Below are 25,757 nucleotides of genomic sequence, written 5' to 3'. Positions count from 1 at the left end.
TCCACCATTCACACAAATGACATATTTCTACCTAAGAAACTGATCTATTATTGGCAGCTGTTTTGCAATGGGAACCAGTTCTGAGTGGAATTTAACTTCTGGAACTGGCTGACATAGGGCTCCATCGTGCCTTCTTCAGGGGCTGCTGGAAAATGTTTTCATCCTATCTGCACTAGCAGTCTAGTACCAATTCATGGGAAAAAAACTGCTGAAAACCATTTGGGTGTGTTTGTTTTAAAGGGCTGTGTTTGCAAAGGGACACAGTTAGCTGGTGCACATGTGCAAATGTGTGATTGTTAAGGTTTTTGCATACTCTGCTGTGGAAGAACTGGCCCCAAACAGCAAGGGACAAAATGATTTTTTTTTTCCTTTTAGGGCGATGGTCCCGACATGATATCTGGGACCTTAATGTAGGCAGGTGCTGTGTCATAATTCTGTTGTGCCTATCTGCTTATAATGGTGTGGTCCAGTCAGCCTAAAAAAATCAGGCCAAATGAAGTACACTTCTTGTGGAGTTGTACCTGCTGTTTGCAGAGCAGAAACAGAGAGGCTTTGTCTGTACTTGCAGAGTTTTTGTGCCGCCAGTTTCACTGGTGATAGTGAACTGGAGAAGGAAAAGCACTGGTTTCTGTACTCTTTCTCACATGCATCTGAGTGGTTATATTTGCAGCACTACCTTCCTGGATGAGTGCAACACCCTGAGGCCAGCTAGTCCACAGTGTAGTTCTCTCCATTTGGACTATAGGTTTTGTGGAAAGGGTGTGAGTGTGATTGTGGGGCATCTTGGGTCCTTGCAGAGCCCTCTCTCCTGAAACACTGATCAGCTCCAGTAGCTCATCTACTACCCGGATGGGACTGTTCATTCAGTGGAGGAAGCATTGTTTCCTGGCTGGATGATGAGAGGAAGGGAATTTCAAAGTTCCTGGGACTTTACATGGGGATGGGTGGATGTTTGTTTACCTGGCAGCAAAGCTGCTGGACCGAGTGGTTATGTAGGCACTCTAGGCTATCCTCCATAAGAAAAGCTGCATAAACAGAACATGTCTGCACTCACACATCTCTGCAAAAACATAATAATAGCAGTAATAGCTCTATGCCTCTTGTGGAGATGGTTTTCTTTTTGTGGTGAAACTTCTGGGTTTAATTTCAAAAAGTCAATGGCAAGTACAAATGCTCGCATGGTGTTTAAGCAAAAAAGGGAATTTTTGCATTTTAAGTGGCAAGTATAGACATGTCCTGTTGTTGGCAGAGAGTGATGTAACATGCTGATAGGTAAATCCAGGTAAAAATAAGACTTAGTCACCCAGGCAAAAGTCAATTTTAAGAGCCCATTCTGTTAGCAGGGCACCTAGTGTTAAAATTTGAATTTGATTCACCTTTTATCCCTGGCCTGCACAAATGTAAGGCGATGAACTTCAAAAGCCTTGGGTCTTAACTTTCCTTGACAATGCAAGGAGTGGATCCTGCAGAGTGGTTTTGGACGTGAGCCAATCAAAGCGGTTAACAGATGGTCAGGGCTCAGTCCTCTATGACAATAGCTCCCAAACTGAAAAGATATATGGTATTCTTGGGAAAAAATCTATAATTGTGGACATAGGAAGAGTTTCAGAAATGGGGTATGGGGTCTGGCAGCCCAGGGCAGGAAAAAGGGCAGGCAGACAGGGGGGAAGTTGGGCAGGAGAGGAGGAGGAACCATGTTTTACCCGGAGGGGAGGGGAGGGGAGAGGGGACATCCGGGCTAATTTGTGTCTACACCTGCACCCTGCTAAGGATGGCCCTGATGCATTAGCCTTGATACTGGAATAAGAAGTGTTTGTACACTAAACTAGCCAGAGCCAAAGTCTCTATAGCCAATGCAGTGGTAAGGATCCTCAGTCTAAATTCAGTCACTATCCGTGGAATTTTGTTTTGCTGCAGTGACACATGAGAATTCTCAAAGTTATTTTTATTTGAAGTGTTACGTACCCCAATGGACAAATAGTTGAAATTGGAAAGCATAAAAACTTCAAAAAAGTGAATGTTCAACATCAACTTGTGTTTTGTCAAGTCCAAAGTGTGGAAAATCTAAGTCAAATGGCCATGATGGACCTGGGAAGTCACCTATGAGAGGAGAGAGAACATGAAAACAGCGATATAAAATATGGCTTTACATGCATTGCTGTTCAAGAGTGTTCTGATGAATGAGTGCAGGGAAGGGGTTAATCTTCTGAGGTAACCTGAATCCCAGGTGAGCCAATGGCAGTGAAGTAATTCTGTTTAAACTGAGAACAGTTGCAGTTCCTGGGGCTTTTTGTGTCTGCATGGGACAGGGAAAATGTGTCCTAGAAATTGGAATGAAAAATCAGAAATATCTTAAACATTGCAAAATCAGCCATAGAGATGTACGTACAAGGGAAGTGTATAGTTAGATGTGTTCAGGTTTCTGTTTATTTTAAATTTGGTTGGACTTCTCTGCCCTGTATTTGTTTTTGTGCCGTTGTTTGACTTGATGTTTTCCCCTGTAACTTTTAAGCTAAATCCCAAGGAAGTATTTTTCTCTGCGTGCAACCCATGAATTATTTCCTCTTGTTTTGTGAATAAATCTTTGTTTGTAAGCAACTAATCTGATTCCTGTGTCCTAAGAACAGTCTGTGCCTTAGCCCAAATGGTCAGCTATTGAATTACAGTTTTTTGTGTCTGAGCTCTCTGAAGGGAGGGTTAAGAGCTTGGAGTACCCCCACAGGAAGACATCCGAGGGTGTCTTCTTGCGGTAGGATTTATTTTCTCACTTGGTGTGAGCAAAAGTACCCCCAGGGCCAGGAAATCTGTGACCCTGGGAAGTTTTAAGGTAAAGCCTATTTACAGGTGAGGTGTTTTTTAAATTTCCGTGGAGCTCCACTTTCCGCACTTGTAGTGTAGAGTTGGGGATGGGACCCCAACAAGAGTCTAAAACCACAGTGCATTATTTGTGATGTTCTTGCAAACAGCAGCTTCAATCCTTCTCTGCTTCACCATCACTTAGAAACTAAGCATTCTGTGCTACCTAACAAGCCCATTGATTTTTTTAAGTGAAAAGTAGCCCAGTGGAAACATTAGCTGTTTTGTATCCATTGTAAGTACTGATTAAAAAAATGCATTTGCAATTTTGTATCAAATGAGCTATGAAGTAGCAAAAGCATCAGAAGCCTATACCATAGTAGAGAAATTGACTGGTCTGCGTGTAGAGATGTAGATCCTTGAATGCTCAGAGAAGAGGCTGCAAAAAGGATTGACATAGTACCTTCATCCAGAAATACACTGTTGTGAAGAATGAATGACACGTTAAATAAGGTAGCAACCACAACTGTATATAGAGTGAAAAATATTCCACATTGTGCTATGCAGTTGGCTTAATCAACTGATGTTGCTCGTCTGTTTTGCTACAGTTTGTACATCATGTGAATGAAGGTATAGTTGAAGAATACTTGTTTTGCAGGCTATTGAAAGAGTGTACAGCTGGAGAAGATATCTTGAAGCAGAGTAACACACATTTTCAAGTAAAGGAAATAGGTTAGTCTTGTTGCTTAGGTATTTCCACTGATGGACATCAGTCTTGCACATCAGTGACAGGGCAGTATATCAGATTTGTAATGGGACCAAAAAAGGTTTCATCAGACATCTCTTGGACTCTGAATTACCCATAGACAATCCTTTGTGACAAAATGCATGCATAAGGGACTGAAGGAAGTGCTGGACAATGCAGTGAAGATGGTAAATTTCACAAAATCACAGTCAACAAAGTACGGAATATTTCACATACTTGTGAAGAAGCGAGTGGTGGACACAATTTTCTGAAATACTGAAGTTAGGTCACTCTCAAGGGGCAAAATCCTAGTTCTTTTTCAACACGCACCCTTTCCACTTTGCCAGCAGTGTCGTAAATTGTGTCTGGCTCCAAAGCCTAGCTTATTAAGGAGACATGTCCTCAAGGATTAATTTTTCAAGGCATCACTATAATAGTTTTCAATGTGCAAGGCCAAATTCATGATAAAGAAGTTGCAGTTCTGGGGAACGGGTTTGTAGAACAGTCAAACTGAGCATTTCATTACTCTTCATGACTTCCTGAAAGAACATAAACTAGTTGGATCAACACACTAAAATCAGTTTAAGTGCACACCTATAAGGACTTTGCATGGTATTCAGGAAATCCTTTCCAACTATTACAAGTGATGGTAACTGGATTTACAGCCCCTTTGGTGGTACTACTACTTTCTCAAGACAAATATTGAGCTCTGATGAAAAGGAGAAATAGATTGAGATCTCCTGTGATTACAACTGAAAAGGAGCTTCAGGAATCTGTCCTTGATCAACTTCTGGCTGAGTTTAGGAAATGAGTACCCACTTCTGACAGAGAAAGCTATTACAGTTTTGTTACTGTTTTCTGCAACATAGTCATGTGAGAAATCATTTTCCTCGTATACACATCTGAAAACCAAATATAGATGCAGACTCAGTGCTGAACAAGATCTTCACCTTTCTCCAGTGGTTGCAGACTTCCAAGAGCTATGCAGATCAAATCAAGCACATCCATCACGTTGAAGAGAGAAAATGAAGTGAAGGTGGCTGGATTTTTTGCTTTATTTAAAATTAAATAGGCTACCAACGTTGTTTATTAAGATTACTGTGAAGAACAATTTTAAGCTTTATTTTAGTCATGTATGCTTGCATTGAAGGAACTCTCTATTTGAGCTGACTTCTTTAAATACCTTTCTGCTGTTTCATGTCTAATACTCCTTGATAAAATCTGGGAACCTTGTTTTACAATAGGCATAATCAAAGTGATACTAGCTATGAAAGTGAAATCTTGGAAGAATGTTGCCATTTTTGTAACGTAATGACATTAACACTGCAATGATAATAATAGTGTGTAATAAATGTATGATAAAACAATTTTCAGATTTTAAAGATCACTGTTTTTATAAATTATGCTTAGGTAAAGAAGAAGATTCCTGGAAATATTCATTTTTTGGAGAGGGTTCATGAGATTTGACATACTTGCAAAAAGGTTTTGCCCCTTGTTAAAGTTTGGGAACCACTGCTCTGTGAGGGCATAAGAGAGGATATTTGAATAGACCCAGCTGAACAGAGGAGGGGGAAGAGTTTTACCTGGAGGCTTGCAAGATTCCCTTATAAAAATGGTGTGTGCTGTTCTCTTAAGTATATGATTTTTTGTTCTTATCAAAAACTAATAACATCTTGCAAATAACCAGTCTTGTTTTGTTATGCAATATGTTTGCATACAGTTATTTTTTAAATATTGTTTTGTAGTTTCCAAATCCAGAGACTTGTCTCTGAAGGAGGTGTGTGCACAACTAACTGTTGTGTAGAGTATATGTAGCTGTGTCCCTCTGAAAACTAATCCACATTCTTGGAATTTTGATCTAGTGTTTGGGTTGATCAGAAGAAATGATTCGTAATCCAGGACCTGTGGACTAGTATTTGGGATTGCTGCCTATGTACACATTGGATTGGGGAAATCCAGCATCATGATAACATGCATGCTGTAATGCTCATGAAATGGCATACATCTTTTTTAGAAGGAGTCCATATATATTTTGCATTGAAACAACAAATCGGTATCATTCATGCTTTTATAACCACGTGTGAATTACCACAGGCTTAGTTTCTTTGGTGCAGGTTTCTGTGTGGAACATTATGCTTTAGAAGAGCCCTATTTTGACTTAATTTCACTAAAAAATGGCATAGGGTTGTGTCTAATGTGGCCACATTGACTATATGTAATTTTCCCCAAAGGAAAGTATTGTGGAATTAAGTTGATTTGATACTGTTGGCCTATGTGTACTTTTTTTAATATAGGAGTGTATTCTGAGTATACTACATACAGACCAGTATGTCAGTTTCTAACATTCTGATTTGAGAATGTTCTTTATAAAGTACAAGACTGATAATCTGGAAGAGAGAATGTTTTGTAATTGATTGTTACTTTTATTTCCCCAATTTCTCTTTCAGATGTCAACTCTACCAAGGAGAGCAAAATCTAAACCCAAATCACTGGTATCTGAAGAAGATGAGTTAACATCTTTTTTTAAATCGTAAGATTAATTTTCCATTTAAATTCTTTTTGGGCTACAGAACATACTTGGTACAACCCTGTTGGTCTCAGTAATGCGTATTTGTTGCATATACACTCATCCCTCGTTTAACGAGTACTCTACTTAAGAGTACTCGCTAAAACGAGGGACACACATACTTACAATTGTTCACTGTGCGAGTGAATTTCCCTGCTTACACGAGCCAGCTGCAGGGTCCCTGGCCAGGGCATGGGGACATCTGCAGCCCTGTGGCTGGAGCCAAACCAGCTGGGGGGTCCTTGGCCAGGGAAACCTGCAGCTGGAGCCAAGCCAGCCAGCGGGGTCCCTGCCTGGGGAATGGGCTGACGTGCAGCCCCGTGGCTGGAGCTGAGCCAGCCCGCGGGGTCCCTGCCTGGGGTGCGGGCTGACCTTCAGGGCCCACTCCCACCATTCCCCTGTGGCCATTCCCTGCATACCCCCCGGCCCAGTAACATTCCCCGCAGCCCACAGCCCCCCACAACCCCCCCAGCCCGCTTCCAACACCCACCCCATCTCGTTCTGAACCCGCCACCCCCTCCCCAGCTGCTACTGCCACAGCCCGGAGGAACAAGCCCCCACCTCCTCCACCTGATCCATGTGCAGATTTTAATCTCCTTCCTGCTCATGGCCCCAAACTGGCTCCAGCTTTAACCCCCTCCCAACCCCACATTCACTTACCTTTCAAAAGCAGTGCCACGTGCTGCCATTCCAAGCACTTGGAACCAATCAGAGACTTTTACATGTATTTTAATAGGAATTTAGTGTCCTTCTTACGAGTTTTCGCCTACGAGCAAAAAATTAGGAACCAACTGTGCTCGTATAGCAAGGGATGAGCGTGTGTTGCTTCAATTTTTATGATTTGAGGGCACTCTGGTGCAGCGTGAGAGAGAGAGGTTGTTCTCAAGATCCCTTCTCAGAGGCAATTAAAGGGTTAATGTAAAAAAGGAATTCATTTGCAAACCAGCCCTTCCCTACCTGCACACTTAACACACACAATGAAAATAAAAATGGCAAGCAAATGTGTGCGTTAGATTAGAGCCTCACTACCTAAGTCCCCAAAACAAGGCCAGCCATGTATAAGCCTGGATGTTCTGCTTTTGGAGGGCCAGAGGTCTGCCTGGAATCACTCTTGATCCTGCAGCCACTAACTGCAGTAGGTAAAATGCATTTGTTATAGGCTCTGCATCCCTTCCTGCTCATCTTCCTTGCCTATTTTCTTCTACTTCAGAAAACAGTTGTGTAATCTTTTCTAGTCTCCCTCTAAGCTTACATCTAATGAAAAAAATCACTCTGCTTAGTGACATAGCTATGTTGCCAAAAATAATGTCGTAAATTCACCTGTGTTAAAGAAGAGTGCTGCTGGTGTTTGCGGGGAGGGCATGCTGCTTCCACATTTGCCAGAAAAGCTCTTGCTGTTGGCATGCACAACATCTGTGTGGAGGGGACTATGTAAGTCTAGATCAGAGGGTAACAAACTATGGCCCGTGGGCCACATCTGGCCTGTCAGCCATTTTAATCTATCCCCCAAGCTGCTGCTGAGGAGCTGTCTGGGGCTTGACCTCTCTGAGTGTGCCATGGCTCTGCATGGCTTCTGGAAACAGTGGCACACCCCTTTCCAGCTCCTACGCATAGGGCAGGGCACTTCATGTGCTGCCCTCGCCACAAGCACTGGCCTTGCAGCTGGCAACTGTATCGGATGGGAGCTGCAGGAGCAATGCCGGTTGATGAGGTCGCCAGAAGAGGGACATGTCACTGTTTGAGAAGGTAAGCACAGATCATAGCCTGCGTCCCTCACCCCAACCTGCCTTAACCCTGAGCCCCCTCCTGCCCTCTGAGCACCTCGGTTACAGCCCAGAGTCCCTCTTACACTGCAAACCACCACCTCCAGCCTCACCCCAGAGCTTGCATCCTCAGCTGTTGAGCATTCATAACTGTCCTTACACTTTTCATAGCTTGGTGTGGACCTTGGGCTAAAAAGTTTGCCCATGCCTGGTCTAGTCTCTGTACTGTAGATATAGCCTTAGACTTCTTTTGTTTTTGCAATGTTGACTTTCCTTTCAGCTTTTCTGACTCAGAGGAGGAAGAAGAGGAAGAGGAGGAGTGGGAACCAAAGAGTAAAGTTGCAAGCAAACGTCAGCTGCCAAAAAAGCCCGAGTCAAAACCTAAAAAGGCTACTGCTCCACGGTCAGCTGGGGTTAGGAAAAGGATCAGAAAGACAGCAGTGAAAGAGGAGCTGGTAGGTGTCTGTAGGCAGGACATACATAACTACTAAAGCTGTCAAATGAAATGGCCAGAATTTTCCTCCTGAGATTTTTGGATGCTCAACATCTGAGATTTAGTCCGTAGATCTTTTTACAGCTATGAGATTTATAGTTTAACAAAAAAAACTTTTATCTATCTCGTCCTCTTCTTTAGAGGAAACTAAACAGAACTAGCAACGAAGGGTCCTGTGTCACCTTATAGACTAACAGAAAAGTTTTGAGCATGAGCTCTCGTGAGCACGGACTCACTTCATCAGATGCTGGTCTTGGAAATCTCCAATCTTGGAAATTTCCAAGACCAGCATCTGATGAAGTGAGTCTGTGCTCACGAGAGCTCATGCTCAAAACTTTTCTGTTAGTCTATAAGGTGCCACAGGACCCTTCGTTGCTGTTACAGATCCAGACTAACATGGCTACCCCTCCGATACTAAACAGAACTAAAATGTCTTTTTGCTATACTATGCCTCTATTCTCTTCCACCTTTTCACAACTCTGGGGCTGCAGGTAACTTCTTACCACGGTGGAAAGGATAGAAATGCTGTACCTGTTATATTATCATGAGATAGTGTTGGTTCCATAGTTCTGCTTGCAGAATATTTTTAGTAAATCTTTTCCCAGCAGCAGTTAAGTTTGAAGACCTAATTAACATGTTTGAATGACTTTCCCTGTGTCTTTCATCAAATACTTTATACTAAAATATGAGAGTAGGGCCAAGAAATGCTCAAGATTAGGAAAAACTTGCAGTGAGGGTATTCATCATAAGGGGAGGTATTTTATTCATAATTTACCCTAACGTGCCTAAGTATTCCTGTATGCATGGCTTACATATAAGGTCTACATGTGTTTGGAGCTCCCTTTTTTACTGTTTTTGCTAGCCTTTGCGAAGTTCATTCCTGAATTCCAAAGGAGAACTTAGATGGAAAATCTGGGGTATGAGCTTGCTGTTATTTGTCTAGGGCTTCTCAACAACTTAGCATAAGGGATGGAATTGGAACTTGAGAGACTCCTTTCTAGGTCCAAGCTCAGTCTGTTAAAGCACTCAGTTATATATGACAGAGAGATAGCCGTGTTAGTCTGTCTTCTATCAAAGCAAAAAGGCAGTAAAGTAAAAGCGCTACATCACTGCTTTTCTGTTTTGATATCTACGTAATGTATACAGGGAAACTGCAGCATATATCCTCTCTGTAGGTAACTCTCTGTTGTAGGAGAACAGTTTAAAAACAATTCCAAGATTTCTGAAGTAACTTCAAAGCCCTTCTGTACTAAGTTGTAGTTTGCTATCTTTCTGCTGGTCCCTTAGGTGTCTGCTTAAGACTGGTTGAAGTGTAATTGGGGCTCTGATTTTGCAATGCTGAGCACCATCTCTGAGAGCCTGAGAACCGCTGTGTATAAGATCATAACTTGGGACATGTATCAGAGGGGTAGCCGTGTTAGTCTGGATCTGTACAGCAACGAAGGGTCCTGTGGCACCTTATAGACTAACAGAAAAGTTTAGAGCATGAGCTTTCGTGAGTTAACTCACTTCTTCAGATGCTGGTCCTGGAAATCTGCAAGGCCAGGTATAAATAGGCCAGAGCAAGGCTGGGGATAAGGAGGTTAGCTCAGTCAGGCAGGCTGAGTTGTATTGTCATCAGTAGATCTGGAGGTGTGAACTCCAAGAGAGGGGAAGCTGCTTTTGTATTTAGCCAGCCATTCACAGTCTTTGTTTAATCCTGAGCTGAGGGTATTGAATTTGCAGATGGGACATGTGAGAGCATTTATGTTAAAGTGGCTATGTTTTTAGAGGACTAATTCATTCTATTCCACGCTTAATTTATTTTGATGGATTATTTGGCAGAACACTTCTTTGCCTATTGCTGCTGCTGAAGACAGTAAAGATGGACTGAAACTTTTACAGCCTAAAGTAGATGGAGATCCCAAACTGGTAACTAAAAAGCCAAAAATAAACGTTGTTCAGGGAAAGAGAGAGAACCTAGCTAGTGAAGAAATACCCTCTACAAGTGCTCCTTTGATGGAAAATGAAGTAAAACAGGAGAAATATGAAGATGACTTTGCATTTAATGAACCCCCTTTAAAAAGGATAAAATCAACAACATGTCCTCAAGGAAAACCTGTAAAACATCCTGGAAGCACCAAGCAACAAGAGGAATTAGAAATGAACTGGGACATTGTGCAGGTATGACATTTCTTGTATTTTTTGTAGCAGTTTAGTAAAACTATGGTGCAGTTTAGTAAAACTATGGTGTAGTTTACACAAATAGGATTAACTAGGGCTGTGGCAGGTATGTGATTCCTGTTGATTTCAGTAAGAGAGACTGGTGCATTTCAGGAAGTAGAATAGTACTCTTAAATAAATAGTGCTCAAGTTACTTTATTTACTATATTTAGTTCTTAGCCTGAACATAGGTTATGACAAGATATATAGATGAAAATTATACTTCATAATAAAATACATCTGGGTGGCCAGTTTTACAAATTTACATTCAGATACCATTTTGACATTTGTGGCTTGTAGGTAAACTTTGAATTACAGATAGTTTAATGACTTACAGAATAGTGTCCTTTTCTTCATCTTTATCATCATTAGGTCTTGATGGAGTTGCAATCTGAGATTATAGCACTCTGAACGATGGAACTCTTGAAAATTTAGGATTTTTTTCCCTAGGCTTCATGGTAGTGTGCAGAATGTAACTTTTAAGTCTGATACATAAATCATGGTCCATTTGGTTTGGCCATAGACTTTGGTATATATATTGGCCAGAATGGAACCTTCATCCAGATAGACTTGATGCAATAATGGCATATGGTGTGAGATATCTTTATGCATCTCAGCAAATTATTTACTCTGAAGCCTAATCATGACTTTTTAAATGCACGTATTGTAGAAATAGCCAGTTAATACCCTCATTCAATGAGGCTAAGTGTCCCCATGTTCCACAGCTACATTACTGGAATATGGCAGCACAATAGTGTGTTTATGCTTCTGTACAACTGGCTACTACATTAAAAATAATAGCATAGACTATCAAAAGTCTCTTCTAATTTCTGAAGGGAAGAAATTCCTGCAGATATGTGTGGTCCCATGTCCCTTTTTATTATGTGAACCAGTGTGTGCATAATGCTGTTGGATAGAACTAAGTGCCCAATAAAGTATGTAGGCTGTGGAGCAGTCTTTAATAACGATGTTTTTGTTAACACTGAGCTAGTTTAACAAGATTGCGGCCCCTTGTTTGTCCTATTCCCCATCTGCTCCATCCCCGCTACAGTTGCCACTTTCTGTGGCTATCGTACGGAACTCATTCTTTTTGCTAATAAGTACAAACTCAAGTTCAAATTACCTGAGGCAGTACTGTAGTTGAGGCATGCTTTTGCAAGCCTGGCATTCCATCCAGCAGAGGACAGTATTGTGCACAAAACAACATTCTCCTGTCTGGACCCTGAACTGAGGACCTTAAACCAGTCTACCAACTTGTACTTATAAACTACCAACTTTAAAAAATACATGTGTGTTCTTGTGGCAGGTCCTGTCAGAAAGAACAAATATTGAACCATGGGTGTGTGCAAACATAATTTGCCTTTTCCGTGATGAAAACACAATTCCCTTCATTGCTCGATATCGAAAGGAGCTTGTCAATAATCTGGAAGCTGATGCATTGCGAGAAGTACAGCAAACATTGGAGGAACTACGGTCAGTAACCTAGTTTGGGTTGAGGAGGGCAGTGTGTGTGTGTGTGTATGTGTGTGTGAGGGGGAAGGAGTTGAATGATGACATGCTTCCAGGTCTATGATCCTGTTGTGCTTGGTTGCAGTTTGGAATTCTGTGGGTAGTGTGTCTAAAGGAACAGTGGTATAATTCCCACCAAAATATGTTGTGAAGGTGGTAAGTATGCATCAGCAGTGCAAAGGGGGAAAATCCTAAGCAGAATGTTCCCATTTTAGAAAAAGAAAACTGAGCTCTTAATCCAAAATACTCAGCGTTAAATAGGAGTGTTCTTGATGCTTCTCGCCTTCACTGTAAGAAGAGAAAAGAGATTTTGGGTTGTGAACTTGCTCAGTGAGTTATTTTAAGCACTTTGTGATTTGTAGGCCCCTGAAATATGTAGCCTTGAATCAGAAATAAGCACAACTTCTTGCATTGGTATCTGAACATCTGAAAAGAAGCATCATGCTTCTTTTTGTTAGAACCAGGAGTCAGTCCAGCAGTTTTTAGTATGTAGGGTAAGGTGAGTAGCACATGGACCTTGGAGTTTGTAGAGAGCATGGAAGGTAGCCCCAAAATAGCATTATAATGTGGGGAGCCAGACCAGTAGCCGGTAGCCCATAGACACGCTTAGCAGAATTAGAGGAAGTAAGAGCAAGGAGTAAGCTGCTGTAGTTGTAAGTGGGCAAGGAGGACAGCAAGTCACTCCACTTCTCCCCTCCAGGGTATGTGTATACAGTCTGCCTGGTGCCATGGAGACAAAAACCCAGTCCTTTTCAAATAATATACTTTGGGACTGGGGAGCACTTGTTTGGTCAAGCAGAGAAAGCTAAATCTCTCCACTATTTTAGACCCCACTGCGTGGGAATCAGGCTGACATAATTCTTCCTTGATGTAGAGGTTAGTGTATGTTTATTTAAATGTTTGATGTGCTCTAGGTGGGCAGGGATCACGTATGAGGGTTCTGTGTGCTGAGATTTCCAACTTCCATTCTTAGTCATTGTTGTAGTAGGGGGACCCCTCTCCCCCTCGAAAGATGAGAGTGCCCAGGACAAGAGAGGGGATCCTGGGGTTGGGTGGGTGACTCTGTTGGGGGGTGGGGGGCACACAGTATTGTGAGTGCCCCTGTCCTCTTCCATAAGACTAGCTCAAGTGTGTGGTAATGATTTCACATACTGGTTGTTGCTGGATTCTAAGAGGTTGCTAATACTTTCTGCTACTACTGAAACAGATTCTGATAGGGAGCATCTGGAACTCCCATTGACTTGAGCAATAATATCAGGTATTCTCACCCTGAGTTAGCTTAAAGGTAGTTAAAGGAAATTCTTATTGAAAGGAAGTGTCCTAGTTGCTGCACTTGGATCACAGGGTTACAGTGTTACAAGGAACCTCAGAGTATAAAATACTTAACACTCTGCTTTATTTCTAGATTCCTCTTTTCCGTCAAACTGTCGCAAGCTTTGTTGACTGTTGTACAAATATTAAAATGGAAGAGAAATTAGTAGGATTTCTACAGCATTTGTCAGAGTGTGTTTGTAAAGACTGATGTATGGTGTAGCCTTTGCTGGCATCTGAGGCCACACACCATGCCTTAACAACACCCCTATTTAGTGATATTTTTAATCTCATTTGAAGTGTGATTATTTGTTAATTGTAAACCCCTCGTATTTTAGCACTGTGGCAAAGAAGACACATGCAACAATACAGAAGATAAAGAAAGAAGGAAAGCTGTCGGAAGGTCTATTAAAAGCCTTATTAAACTGCAAAACTTTGGATGAACTGGACCATGTGGTTAGTGTGTCTTTTTAAAAAGTTTGTGCAAGATAAAATTTTACAATTAAAGTAAAACGATAGCTGTGCTTAGTACTCTGAGAACAACTGATTTGTGATTTGTTCTGAAAAATGGGGAAAAATAGTTTAAGGTTGAACCAAATACTTAGTTTAGTTTCTGATTTTTTTTTGTTCTGTGAACAAGCTGAAGCACATTTTGAATTTAGGTTTTTTTGAATAAAAAATTAAATCTTTTAATTTAGAAGACGCCCAAGACAAAACCTTTTGATTTTTGAGCAGTATTTATTGAGTCAATTTGCTGAATTTGATACAAATTTGCAAATGTTCCAGTTGACCCAAAATATTTCTTCCTGCTTAGATGTCATAGAAATGTTGATCTTTGCCTTTTTAAATAACAATCCATTTTACAACCACCTTTTTCTCTCCCCTAGTCTGCACCATATAAAACTGGAAGTAAAGGCACCAAAGCCCAGAGGGCCAAACAATTGGGATTAGAACCTGCTGCCATATCTCTCATTGAAAACCCGATAGAACTTGATCTGTTTTCTTACATTAAGCCTAATGTCAAAGGTAAGTACCCAATCTCTGTATGCAGTAATGAGAGTTAGAAAATACCTTAAATAAACAACAGCTTTTATTTATTAGCTGTCCCTATACTGTTGAAAATTAATATGTGAATATGTCTTAGATTGCTTACAGTGATAGATGCCATAGAAAGCCAAGTTGAAAATCACAGCTGTCTGTTGTCTAAAAAAAATCTGGAAAATCTGAGAAGGAAAGCTGGAGAGATGAGCCAGTTACAGGGACTGTGGCATGGGAAAATACAGGGTGAATTTCACTGCAGTACAGAGGGCTTGTCTAAAGCTCCACCCCCCACTTAAGCCCTTGACACAAGACTTATAACTAAGGCTGTGAGTTTGTCATGCAGCTCACTGAAATCATGGATTCTGTGACTTTCTAGGAGCTCCATGAGCTCCAGGGTTGGTGTGAGTGGTCTGAGGGCCAACTGAGCAGCTCAAGCACCCCCTGGGCCACCCCGTCTGACATTGGGGCAGTCTTGGGTACCGTCCCCCATCCTCAGCAGCAGTAGGAGTTTGGGTGTAGGAGCGGGGCTCAGGGCTGGGGGTGGGCATGCAGGAGGGAGTGAGGGCTTTAGGTGGTATTCACCTGGGATGTGGGGCAGCAGGGAAGAGGGAGACTCTCTGTAAGTGTCAAGTATCAGAGGGGTAGCCATGGTAGTCTGGATCTGCAAAAGCAACAAGGGGTCCTGTGGCACCTTATAGACTAACAGAAATGTATGTGCATAAGCTTTTGTGGGCAAAGACCCACTTCATCAGATGCAGGTGACCCACCTGCATTTGATAAAGTGGGTCTTTGCCCACGAAAGCTTATGCTCATACATTTCTGTTAGTCTATAAGGTGCCACAGGACCCCTTGTTGCTTTTTCTGTAAGTGGTAACATCCCCTTCCCTCAGGTCCTAGGCAGAGGTGCAGCTAGGGCCTGAGAGAAGGTGATGTTGCCGTGTCCAAGGAGATGGAGATACAGATAGGGAGCCTGCCATCCTCTTCCTCTCCCATCACCTGCAGTGCCCCCAGGCTGTCTCTTCCTCCCCAAGGTTTAATTAGGGGTATATAGTGTAGGAAGCTTGCGCTGAGGCAAACTTCGTCCACAGGGGCACATCAAAAAAAAGTCTGTGTTTGGTGGTTGGGAGTGAGTGGGAGCCCTTTAAGTATTGGTGGAAGTGTCGATGGTGGAGGGAAAGCAGTCTGGTGTTAGAATGGAATAAATCTTCAGGATGGATAGAGACTGTTCATGGTATTCAGCTAGTAAAATGGTTTTTTCCACATCACTTTTTTTTTTAAACCATGCATATGCTAAAACTGTTTGGTGATGCTGATTCTTACTGATCTCATGTTACAACCCACAATCAAAATAAGAAGTTTAACTAAAATGGAAAACTTAAATAGGTCCAAATGTAGCATGGGAAGTCAATTGGCAAAATTTCTGATTGATTAAATGTCACATTTGAGAGTGTTGCAATGTTTCATAAAGCAAGATGTTCCAAGCGTGGCAGTGTGCTATCCTGTGAGATAAGTGGGAGAGTGGGTCAAAGTGAAGTATTTATAATGAAAGTTGAATTTTTCATTGCAAAGTTGAAATTGAGATGAATTATGAGGAGTAACAAAGCTTGCATTCAGAAGAGACCGTCAGTTATGGGAGTAATATGTATCATTGTCATTTCTAATATCTGGAATGAATAAACCTTTTTTCAGTATTCTGCTAAAAATAGTGTATCAGAGCTTGCATTTATATAATGCCTTTCATTTTAAAGGACCATGACACTTGACAAATAACATGTAGATAGGAATCAGGTACTGGGGTGAAAGCCAAGTTGACAGCCTGCATTTATTATGAGAGGAGAAAAATTTTGTTTGAGCTCGTAGGAGTGAGCAATAAAGGCCCCATGGGACTCTGATTTTTAGCTTTTAAGTTTTTCATTGGTATTGCTCATGCCCTAATAACTTCGTTAGTCTCCAAGGTGTACTATGGCCTGGGGGGTGGTCTGACCGTGGGCTGCCCCCCTCCCTTGGCCGCTCCCCCCCAGGCCGCCTTCCTGTGGCACCTACCCCCCTCCCAGGGCCACCCCTGCACAGGGCTGGCATCCCATCCAATAGCACAGTGGCTGGGGGTGCTTCTCAGGTGGATGGGCCTTCCCAGCCCATGGTGCAGAGTCCCCTGGTGCTGTCTAGCACCGACCAGCTGCTGTCCTGTGTGTGGCTCACGCTGCTGTCTGCTGGGGGTGGGTGCTGGCCATTGCTGGAGGGCTGCCATGGGGTGCTGTGTACCACGGCAGGCCAGAATGTTTGTGGTCTGGGACCACTGGTCCTGTGTGTGGGTGGCTGGGGTGTGTCGCCCCACCCCAGAGGATCCTGCAGTGGTGTCTGGGGATGCCTGATTCCTGTTGCCTGGCTGGCTGAGTGGGAGAGGCTGTAGGCTGTGAGGTTCCCCTCCTTGGTCAGCCTCGATCACATCAGCCTCCTGGGTCCCCAGTCCAGGCTGCTCCTCCTCCTCCTCCATCTGTGACTCATCTACAGATGTATCCAGAACCGCTGGGGGTGGGGATCTGTCCCAGGGCCCCAGGATGCCCCAGAGCTCCTGGAAGGTAGGGGCAGGTAGCTGGGCTGCCCTGGAGTGGCCAACCTGGTCCCAGGCCCAGGCATAGTCCTGCTGATCACAGAATCACAGGGCTGGAAGGGACCTCAGCAGGTCATCTAGTCCAGCCCCCTGCTTCAAGCAGGATCAACCCCCACTAAGTCATCACAGCCAGGACCTTGTCCAGCCAGGACTTAAAAATCTCAAGGGATGGAGAATCCACCACCTCTCTAGGCAACGCATTCCAATGCTTCACCACCCGCCTGGTGAAGTAGGTTTTCCTAATATCTAACCTACACCTCTCCCTCTTCAACTTCAGACCATTACTCCTTGTTCTGCCATCTGACACCACTGAGAACAGTTTCTCACCCTCCTTTTTAGAGCTCCGCTTCAGGAAGTTGAAGGCTGCTATTAAATCACCTCTAAGTCTTCTCTTCTGTAAACTAAACAAGCCCAAATCCCTCAGCCTCTCCTCATAGGTCTTGTGCTCGAGCCCCTTAATCATTTTTGTTGCCCTTCGCTGAACCTGCTCCAGCAAATCCACATCCTTTTTATACTGGGGAGCCCAAAACTGGATACAATATTCCCGATGTGGCCTTACCAGTGCCAAATAAAGAAGAATAACTTCTTCTTTAGATCTGCTTGAAATGCTCCTCTTAATGCACCCTAGTATGCCGTTAGCCTTCTTGGCCACAAGGGCACACTGTTTACTCATATCCAGCCTTTCATCCCCCAAAGCCCCTAGGTCCCTTTCCATCGTACTGCTGCTGAGCCAGTCAGTCCCCAGACTGTAACAATGCTTGGGATTCTTCCGCCCCAGGTGCAGGACTCTACACTTCTCCTTATTGAACCGCATCAGATTTCTTTTGGCCCAGTCCTTCAATTTATCCAGGTCCCTCTGGATTCTCTCGCTACCCTTCAACGAATCTACCTCTCCCCCTAGTTTTGTGTCATCCACAAACTTGCTGAGGGTGCAATCCAGTCCCTCATCCAGGTCATTAATAAAGATGTTGAATAACACCGGCCCCAGAACCGAGCCTTGCGGCACTCCTCTTGAAACAGACCGCCATCCAGATATTGAGCCATTGACCACTACTCGTTGGGCCTGACCATCAAGCCAGCTTTCTATGCATCTTATAGTCTAAGGATCCAATCCATATTTTCTTAACTTATGGGCAAGAATGTTGTGGGAGACCGTATCAAAAGCCTTGCTGAAGTCAAGGTATATCACATCCACTGACTTCCCCATGTCCACAGAGCTTGTTACCTTGTCATAGAAGCTAATCAGATTGGTCAGGAAGGACTTGCCCCTGGTGAATCCATGTTGGCTACTTTTGATCGCTTTCCCCTCTTCCAAGTGCTCCAAAACAGATTCCTTGAGGATTCCCTCCATTATTTTCCCAGGGATTGAGGTAAGGCTGACGGGTCTATAGTTCCCTGAGTTGTCCTTCTTTCCTTTTTTAAAGATGGGCACTACATTTGCCTTCTTCCAGGCATCCGGTATCTCCCCTGATCTCCAAGAGTCTTCAAGGATAATGGCCAAAGGTTCAGCAATGACCTCTGCCAATTCCCTCAGTACCCTGGGGTGCATTAAATCCCTACCCATGGACTTGTGCACATCTAGTTTTTCTACATAGCTCAGAACTTGTTCCTTCCCCACAGCTGGCTGCCCTCCACCTTCCCATACTGCATCGTCTAGGACCGTCATGGGGAAGTTGACTTTGTCTGTGAAGACTGAGGCAGAAAAAGCATTGAGTACTTCATCTTCTCCTGCATCATGTCACTAGGTTACCTCCCTCATCCAGCAATGGCCCCACAACTTCTCTGATAACCTGTTTATTGTTCACATGCCTGTAGAAACCCTTCTTGTTACTCTTCACATCCCTTGCCAGCTGCAGTTCCAATTGTACTTCTGCTTTCCTGATAACTGCCCGGCATTCTCCAGCCGTATGTTTATACTCCTCCTTAGTCAACTGTCCACGTTTCCGTCTGTTGTATGAATCCTTTTTGAATTTAAGCTGACTAAGGATTTCCCTGTTAAGCCAAGCTGGTTGCCTGCCATGTTTCCATGTTCTTTTACTTTTGAGCATACTTGCTCAGAAGTACGTTCCCTGTCGCTACTCGTGAGGACTGCTTGGTATTTTTAGAATACACCTAAGAAACAGTATAAAAAAATACGATCTGAATGAAAAGAATATTGTTTCAGGTTGCAAAGTCAAACATTCAAACATTATGAAATGTGAGAGTTTAGGCTTCCTGCAGTCTGCATTCTGCACTTCGTACATATGCATTATATTATAGGTATTGTCCACATACTGTGTTTACCTCCAGCAGTGCAGAAGCTTGGTGATGTTCACTTAATGCATAGCTGTTATTCTGATTTCCATATGGTGGCATTCTTCATTTACTACACCATACCCAAATTCTGCACTGAATGCAGAATCATTCATATCTTCACATGCTGTTAGAATCATAGAATCATAGAATGATAGGACTGGAAGGGACCTTCAGAGGTCATCGAGTCCAGCCCCCTGCCCTCATGGCAGGACCAAGTACTGTCTAGACCATCCCTGATAGCTATTTATCTAATCCGTTCTTAAATATCTCCAGAGATGGAGATTCCACAACCTACCTAGGCAATTTATTCCAGTGTTTGACCACCCTGACAGTTAGGAACTTTTTCCTAATATGCAACCTAAATCTCCCTTGCTGCAGTTTAAGCCCATTGCTTCTTGTTCTATCCTCAGAGGCCAAGAAGAACAAGTTTTCTCCCTCCTCCTTAAGACACCCTTTTAGATACCTGAAAACTGCTATAATGTCCCCTCCTTAATCTTCTTTTTTTTCAAACTAAACAAGCCCAATTCTTTCAGCCTTTCTTCATAGGTCATGTTCTCTAGACCTTTGATCATTCTTGTTGTTCTTTTCTGGACCCTTTCCAATTTCTCCACATCTTTCTTGAAATGTGGTGCCCCTAACTGGACACAATACTCCAACTGAGGCCTAACCAAGTGCAGAGTAGAACGGAAGAATGACTTCTCGTGTCTTGTTCACAACACGCCTGTTAGTACGTCCCAGAATCACGTTTGCCTTTTTTGCAACATCACCACACTGTTGACTCATATTTAACTTGTGGTCCACTGTAACTCCTAGATCCCTTACAGCCATACTCCTTCCTAGACAGTTGCTTCCCATTCTGTATGTGTGAAACTGATTGTTCCTTCCTAAGTGGAGCACTTTGTATTTGTCTTTATTAAACTTCATCCTGTTTACTTCAGACCATTTCTCCAATTTCTCCACATCATTTTGAATTTTGACCCTATCCTCCAAAGCAGTTGCAACCTCTCCTAGCTTGGAATCATCTGCAAACTTAATAAGCATACTTTCTATGCCAATATCTAAATTGTTGATGAAGATATTGAACAGAGCTGGTCCCAGTGCAGACCCCTGTGGAATCCCACTTATTATACCTTTCCAGCAGGCTTGAGAACCATTAATAACTACTCTCTGAGTATGGTTATTCACCTTATAGTAGCCCCATCTAGGTTGTATTTGCCTAGTTTATTGGTAAGAATACCATATGAGACTGTATCAAATACCTTACTAAAATCTAGGTATACTACGTCCACTGCTTCTCCCTTATCCACAAGGCTCGTTATCCTATCAAAGAAAGCTGTCAGATTGGTTTGACATGATTTGTTATTTGCAAACCCATGCTGGCTGTTCCCTGTCAACTTACCACCTTGCAAGTGTTTGCAGATGATTTGCTTGATTACTTGTTCCATTATCTTTTCTGGCACAGAAGTTAAACTGACCGGACTGTAGTTTCCTGCATTGTTCTTATTCCCCTTTTTATAGATGGGCACTGTTCGCTTTTTTCCAGTTTTCTGGAATCTCTCCTGTGTCCCATGATTTTCCAAAGATGATAGCTAAAGGATCAGATACCTCCTCCATCAGCTCCTTGAGTATTCTAGGATGCATTTCGTCAGGCCCGGGTGACTTGCAGACATCTAACTTTCCTAAGTGATTTTTTAACTTGTTCTTTTTTGCTTTTAATGTATTTATAAAAAGTTTTCTTGTTTCCATTTATGCCTGTAGCTGATTTGAGCTCATTTTGTGCCTTTGCTTTTCTAATCTTGCCCTTGCATTCCTGTGTTGTTTGCCTGTATTCATCCTTTGTAATGTGTCCTAGTTTCCATTTTTTATGTGATTGCGCAAGATCTCCTGGTAAAGCCAAGGCGGTCTTTTGCTATATTTTCTATTTTTCCTACGCGGAGGAATAGCTTGCTTTTGGGCCTTTAATAATGTCCCTTTGAAAAACTGCCAGCTCTCCTCCATTTTTTTCCCCCTTAATCTTGCTTCTCACAGGACCTGTAGGAGTCCTGGGACGCCCAGCCCTTGGCCTAGGGCGGGCGGCAATGAAAAGAGGGTTATAACACTGGCCCAGCCCTCAGTTCGGGGCGGGGCAGCAGTTCACAATAGTAATACATACAGGCCCCGCCCTCAGTTCAGGGCGGGCAGCAGTTCACAGTTGTAACACAGTCCGGGCCCAGCCCTCAGTTCAGGGCAGGGCAGCAGCACACGGGTTTGAGCACAGGCCCAGCCCTCAGTTTGGGCGGGGCAACAGCACAAGGGTTTGCGCACAGGCCCAGCTCTCAGTTTGGGGCGGGGCAGCAGGGCAAGGGTTTGAGCTCAGGCCCAGCCCTCAGTTTGGGGCGGGGCAGCAGCGCAAGGGTTTGAGCTCAGGCCCAGCCCTCAGTTTGGGGCGGGGCAGCAGCACAAGGGTTTGAGCTCAGGCCCAGCATGGGCTGGCCTTGTCAAGGAGGGGATAGGGGGTCGCAGGCCCTCCCACTCCACTGTGACCCGGCCCGGGGCCCTGGGGGTCGCTCACACACGACCACGGCAGTGGGGATCCGGGCCTCAACACACTGCCATGGGTTCGGGAGCGTCGTTCCCCAGGCCACTTCCTACCTCTACCTCCACCGGGGGAAGGTCCCAGTCCATCTGGTCAGGGGGTCCCGCGGGGTCGGTCTCCTCCAAATCGTCCACCTTCGGGGGCTCCGGCCAGTCGCTCATGTCGATGTCATTGGGATAGTCTGGCTGCAGTAGCATGGTGGGCTCGAGGCGATCCTGGGCCTGAGGGCTGCAGGGGTCCGCCGGGACTCTGGGGCAGGTCGCTCCTGGGGCCTCGGAGTCGCTCACCCTCGCCGGTCTGGCCGCGTCCGGGGCTTCCTCCAAGGCGGGGGGTCTCCGCCGGCGTGAGGGTCCTGGCAGGTCTGGGAAGTCTGGGTAGTCCCCCTGGGGCATCTGGATCCGTGGTTGTTCGGGGCCGCTGGGGGCTTGCTACTCCGGCCCGGCCAGGCGGCGACAAGCCCTCTGACCTTGGCGCCGGGGAGCTCGTGCAGGTGCCTCCTCCCTGCCCAGAGGCCCAGGCTTTAATGGGTCCCGAGCCCTGCCCTTGGCCCTTCTAGCCCTGGGCCCTGCCCTCTGAGGGGCGGGCCACTGGTGTTCTGGCTCCGGGCCCGCCCACCAGGGCCTCTGCGCAGCCTCCTCTGCCTCTGAGTCAGCAGGGGGCCATATTGACTCACTACAGGACCCTACCTACCAGCTCTCTGACTTTACCAAAATCCGCCTTTCTGAAATCCGTTGTCTCTGTTTTGCTGTTCTTCCTTCTTCCCTTCCTTAAAATTGTGAACTCTATGATTTCATGGTCACTTTCACCCATGCTGCCTTCCACTTTCAGGTTCTCAATCAGTTCCCCCCTATTTGTTAAAATCAGATCTTGGACAGCTTCCCCCCAGTAGGTTTTTCAAAGTTCCGAAATAAAAAGTTGACTCCAATGCAGTCCAAGAACTTATAGGATAGTCTGTGTGTCGCTGTGTTAGTTTCCCAACGTATGTCTGGATAGTCGAAGTCCCTCATCACCACCAAATCCTGGGCCCTGGATGTTTTTGTTAGTTTTTAAAAAAAAGCCTCATCCATCTCTTCCATCTGGATAGGTGGCCTGAAATAGACTCCTAGCAGGACATCACCCTGTTTTTTTTTTTTTTGTTTTTTTTTTTTTTACCACTTTTAGCTTAATCCGGAGGCTCTCAACACATCCGTTTCCTGTGACCATCTCCACCTCAGTCCAACTGTGTACATTTTTAATATATAAGGCCACACCTCCTCCCTTTTTCCCCTGTCTATCCCTCCTGAGCAAGCTGTACCCTTCCGTACCGCATTCCAGTCACGTGTATTATCCCACCAAGTTTCTGTGATACCAACAGTGTCATAGTTGTATTTATTTATTAGTACTTCCAGTTCTTCCTGCTTATTACCCATACTTTTTACATTTGTATATATGTTCTGTGGTTCTGGTCACTGTAGTGTCTGAGCACCCTGAAACATGAATGTTTAAAAGGAATGTTTAACTTGCATCTGTTTTACAAATAGGATGCAAACATAGACATTAAGGGCAAGTTTACTAATATTTTGCCACTGTTTTGATTTCCTCCATAACTTGGTGCTCTTATTCCATCTAAATAGACCCAGGGAGTCCAAGGTGTTAATATGATAGTGAAACTGTTGGACATTAAAAAGCTTTAAATAAGTGGTTTTGTATACCAAATTATAAATACAATTAAGAATTCTTTTAATCTTAAAGATACAAAAAAGGAAAAATGATCAAATAATTTAAAATTTAAGTAATTCTTCTAGAACAGTGTCGCTTATTCCCTCTACTTTAGCTGTAGGACTTTTTGAGGAGCTTCCCCATGCACACCCATTCTCCTTTTATTGCCTTTTCAGTGGTAGTACCTGTGATTTTGTAGAGTAGGGAAGTTATCCGTGTTGGTGTTGCTGGCAAAACCCACTCCTGTTTTCTAGAAAATGAAACACGATATACATATGCGCAAAGGAAAAGAAGAGAATAACAGCGATAACAAGTGTGTAGAATTAAGATTGCTCCTACAGCCTTAGTTTAGGTATTTGGAATGAGTGACCTTAACATGCCTTGAAGCTTTTTCTGTGTAACATTTTTCTTTTTAAAATACAAAGTGGCAACAACCAATTTAACTGTGGTGTCTGGTCCGGTGCACCAGCAGCAGAGTTTGAATCCTAAAATTTCAACACTGCAGAACAGATCTTGCATTTGACTTAATGGGTTAACTGGAATAACTCGGTTTCAGATTAGGCTGTTACTTTTGTGGACCAATCACTGGAGGAAGGATGGATATAGCACTCTGGAACAGTTCTTTACGTATATGTAAATAGTGTGTTTTACAATCAGCATACTTAAGCAGTATTTGTAGATACAAGTTTTATGCTTGGTTTGTTTGTCCTCTGTGGGATATGAAGCCTTGCTGAGTTGTGAGTGACACAGTTGGTTTAAAAGGTGTGTCTAGACTTTATGAAGTATACCAGAAACAGGAAGCCTGCAAACTAATTGGTGGGTCTGCTGAATTAGCAGGGTTTGAAAGGAGCCATTATGCAAGACAGGGACTTTGCTGAGATGTGAAATTATTCCTTTATATGACTCTCACCTCTGAAAATGTTGAAGGGATTTCTAAACTGAATTTGCTCCTCTCTGGTAATAAAGAGGAGGTGCTGTACACTTGAGTCTGAGGTGTCAGAAAAGAGTAGTAGGCACAAACTGATAATTTTCAATGAAATTAGTCACCAGGCCAGAAGGTACATCTAAATGTTCTGAAGGAGCTGAACAAAATGGCTCTGCTACTAACAAAAATAGCTGATGTTCCACAGAATTCAAATGTTTTTGTATCTATTTTTTTGGAAAAAAAGGCTATAGGAATAATTCTCAGAATTACAGACCCTTGAAGACTTACATCTCTACTGGGTAAAATGGTTGGAATAATTCAAAATAGAACAAAAACATTTGGAAAACCAGGCAGCATTAATGCAGGTATCTCAGTGTATTCCCTCTGTAATACTGCAGTATATAGCATTTTAATGGAAAGATATTCAGGATTGCAATAGTGTAGATCGCTTTTTTAAAAAAGATATAATGGGTGATAGTGCAATAGAGGATTGCACACTTACATACCTTGTGTGAACTATCTCAATCTGTATCCAAATATCAAACTTCATTATTTTCAATATTTCTCATAGGCCGTTTCTACACATGCCACTTGCGAAGAAAGTGGCATGCTACTAAATGTCCCAAAATATGCTGATGAGGCATGGATGCAAATTTCCTGTGCCTCATTAGCATAGGGTCACGCGATTTGGAGTCTGGAAGGTGTTCTTCCAAATGCTGTTTAGAAGCGCGGCCCCCGGGGGGGAAACAGTCTTCTGGAAGGAAGTCCTTCTTCCGGAGGCCCCTTTTTCCCAAAAATTTTCAGGAAGAAGAGGCCTCTGGAAGAAGGACTTTTTTCCAGAAGACCCCTCCCCCCGGGGGGGGCCGCGTTTCTAAACAGTGTTTTGGAGTTCAGAAGAACGTCTTCCAGACTCCAACTCACGTGACATTACACTAATGAGGCACGGGGAATTTGCATCCATGCCTCATTAGCATATTTTGGTCTGTTTTACGAGCATGCTACTTTTGAAGAAAGTGGCATGTGTAGAAATGGCCCATGTATAATAAATAAGAATCCCAGGTAAATATTTTTAGAATCAGTTACTGATGTTTCATATCCTTCTTTCATTGCTTTGATTTACAGTAACAGAATCTGAAATTTTGTAATTTGATATTAGTTTCAGATATTTCAGACATTTTGGAAGGGGTGGCCAGATAAAATTCGCTAATACCATGAACTTGGTTTCTT

The 25,757-nt window shown here is 43.4% G+C and overlaps 1 protein-coding gene across 3 annotated transcripts in view; it reads left to right on the top strand.

The window, feature by feature from the left end:
* The window catches only part of SRBD1 (S1 RNA binding domain 1), a 207,714-nt gene that overhangs the window by 7,027 nt on the left and 174,930 nt on the right, over nucleotides 1-25,757 (top strand). For 2 of the 3 annotated variants that reach the window (XM_074989638.1, XM_074989637.1), the window contains exons 4-9: nucleotides 5,989-6,071; nucleotides 8,151-8,325; nucleotides 10,188-10,526; nucleotides 11,872-12,038; nucleotides 13,724-13,841; nucleotides 14,273-14,411. In XM_074989638.1, the coding sequence (XP_074845739.1) occupies nucleotides 5,989-6,071; nucleotides 8,151-8,325; nucleotides 10,188-10,526; nucleotides 11,872-12,038; nucleotides 13,724-13,841; nucleotides 14,273-14,411 (1,021 nt within the window). Of the gene's footprint in view, nucleotides 1-5,988; nucleotides 6,072-7,768; nucleotides 7,854-8,150; nucleotides 8,326-10,187; nucleotides 10,527-11,871; nucleotides 12,039-13,723; nucleotides 13,842-14,272; nucleotides 14,412-25,757 lie in introns of those variants that run through there. The other variant, XM_074989639.1, reaches the window with a different exon arrangement.

This window comes from Carettochelys insculpta, chromosome 3, assembly GCF_033958435.1.
Source record: "Carettochelys insculpta isolate YL-2023 chromosome 3, ASM3395843v1, whole genome shotgun sequence".
Lineage (NCBI taxonomy): Eukaryota > Metazoa > Chordata > Testudines > Carettochelyidae > Carettochelys > Carettochelys insculpta.
The sequence above is the reverse complement of the archived record's forward strand: the minus strand, read 5'-3'. Positions and strand labels throughout refer to the sequence as shown.